Source organism: Tigriopus californicus, unplaced genomic scaffold (genome assembly GCF_007210705.1).
Source record: "Tigriopus californicus strain San Diego unplaced genomic scaffold, Tcal_SD_v2.1 Contig329, whole genome shotgun sequence".
NCBI classification, from domain to species: domain Eukaryota; kingdom Metazoa; phylum Arthropoda; class Copepoda; order Harpacticoida; family Harpacticidae; genus Tigriopus; species Tigriopus californicus.
The window spans coordinates 1-1,268 of NW_026738736.1; the positions used below are offsets into that span (position 1 = coordinate 1).

At 50.8% G+C, this 1,268-nt stretch overlaps 1 protein-coding gene across 1 annotated transcript; it reads right to left on the bottom strand.

Annotated features, from left to right (window-relative positions):
- Positions 1-12: 12 nt before the first annotated feature.
- On the bottom strand, positions 13-1,268 carry LOC131892556 (growth factor receptor-bound protein 2-like; the record flags this gene model as incomplete). The annotated part of the gene is given in 3 exon segments (XM_059242357.1): positions 13-804; positions 880-1,034; positions 1,109-1,268. Coding segments are annotated over 3 exon segments (453 nt in total), but the record flags the coding sequence as incomplete, so codon positions are not given.

A 1,268-nucleotide genomic window follows, 5' to 3' on the forward strand; every position in this document is an offset into this window, starting at 1 on the left:
AAGAGTGTTTTGCGGTCGTGACACAGAAGTAAGGCCATCTTTTTCCAGGTCCTGGTTGGCACCAAAAAAACTTTCCGAGAGCCATTGGCGATGGAGCACGACCAAACTGAAGGGTTTTCCGTTGAGACACATAGAAAGAGACTCACTTTGAACCCATTTAGATGTGGGAGCGAGTGTCTGGTTTTATCACAAGTGCTTGGGCTCATGTTGGGGGAGGACGAAGAGGAAAATCTGAGAGGGGGGGGGGCGGGTAGTCATATGGTAAAATGATGGAAGAAGAGAGTGGGATGGTAGTAGTAGTAGTAGTAGTTGTAGTAAGAGCTGCATCAAGAGTTGTAGTAGTAGTAGTAGTAAAGATGATGCTAATCGGAGGTTTCTGTTCCTCCCGTCCAGGTTGTCATCATCATCATAATCCGAAAACCTTGGCATCGAGGGAGAAAAAATTCGTACTAGGCTCTTCTTCTCTTTTCATCTTTTTTTTAATATATATAAAAAACTAGTGAAAACATGATCCGTAAGATTGGAAGGCTACAAGGAGCGTTATGTTGGCTTTTCTTATTTTCGATCTGAAGCAGGTCCTCCACCGGCCGGTTGCTGGCTGTCATTCTATGCCGCAGCCACTCTGATTCTGATTGTGTCTGTGGCGAGTGGCCAAAGGGAGGGCCCCTAATTGTGGTAGGGCGTGACATAAGTGGCGGGAAAGAGGCCTCGCCGAGCACCGTGCTCGCCCGTCCACCAATGCTGATCGCTCCGATCCGTGACCGTGATGATGTCGCCTCGTCGGAACTCCAGCTCGCCTTGTTCCTGACAAAGACAAAAAACAACCAACCACGTTCAACACCCCGGGGGTCGGAACGATACTGACGAGCCATACTGTACCTGGGGCGAGAAGTCGTAGAGGGCTTGGACCAGGAACTCGTCCGCCACCATTTCCTTCAGTTTGATATCTTGTGATCGCGACACGGACGACGAGTGATGGTACTCGACCAACTCGTTGAGGGAATTGAACTTGACCACCCAGAGGAAGAATTTGCCTGTCAAAGGTCCGGAGCCAAAATCAGTGAACGGACGGTGATTCTTGGGTCAAAAATGGGGGGCGGACGCTTACCTTGGGCGTCTCGGAGCACTTTGAAATGCTGGACGCCGTCGCCGCATTTGACGGAGAGGGAGAAGTCGCCGGGACTGGACTCACTGACCCGCACCACAAAGGCACCTTCGTGTTTGTTGGCTAACAGCTTCTCGGCATCGGCCCGGGTTATTCGACCGTA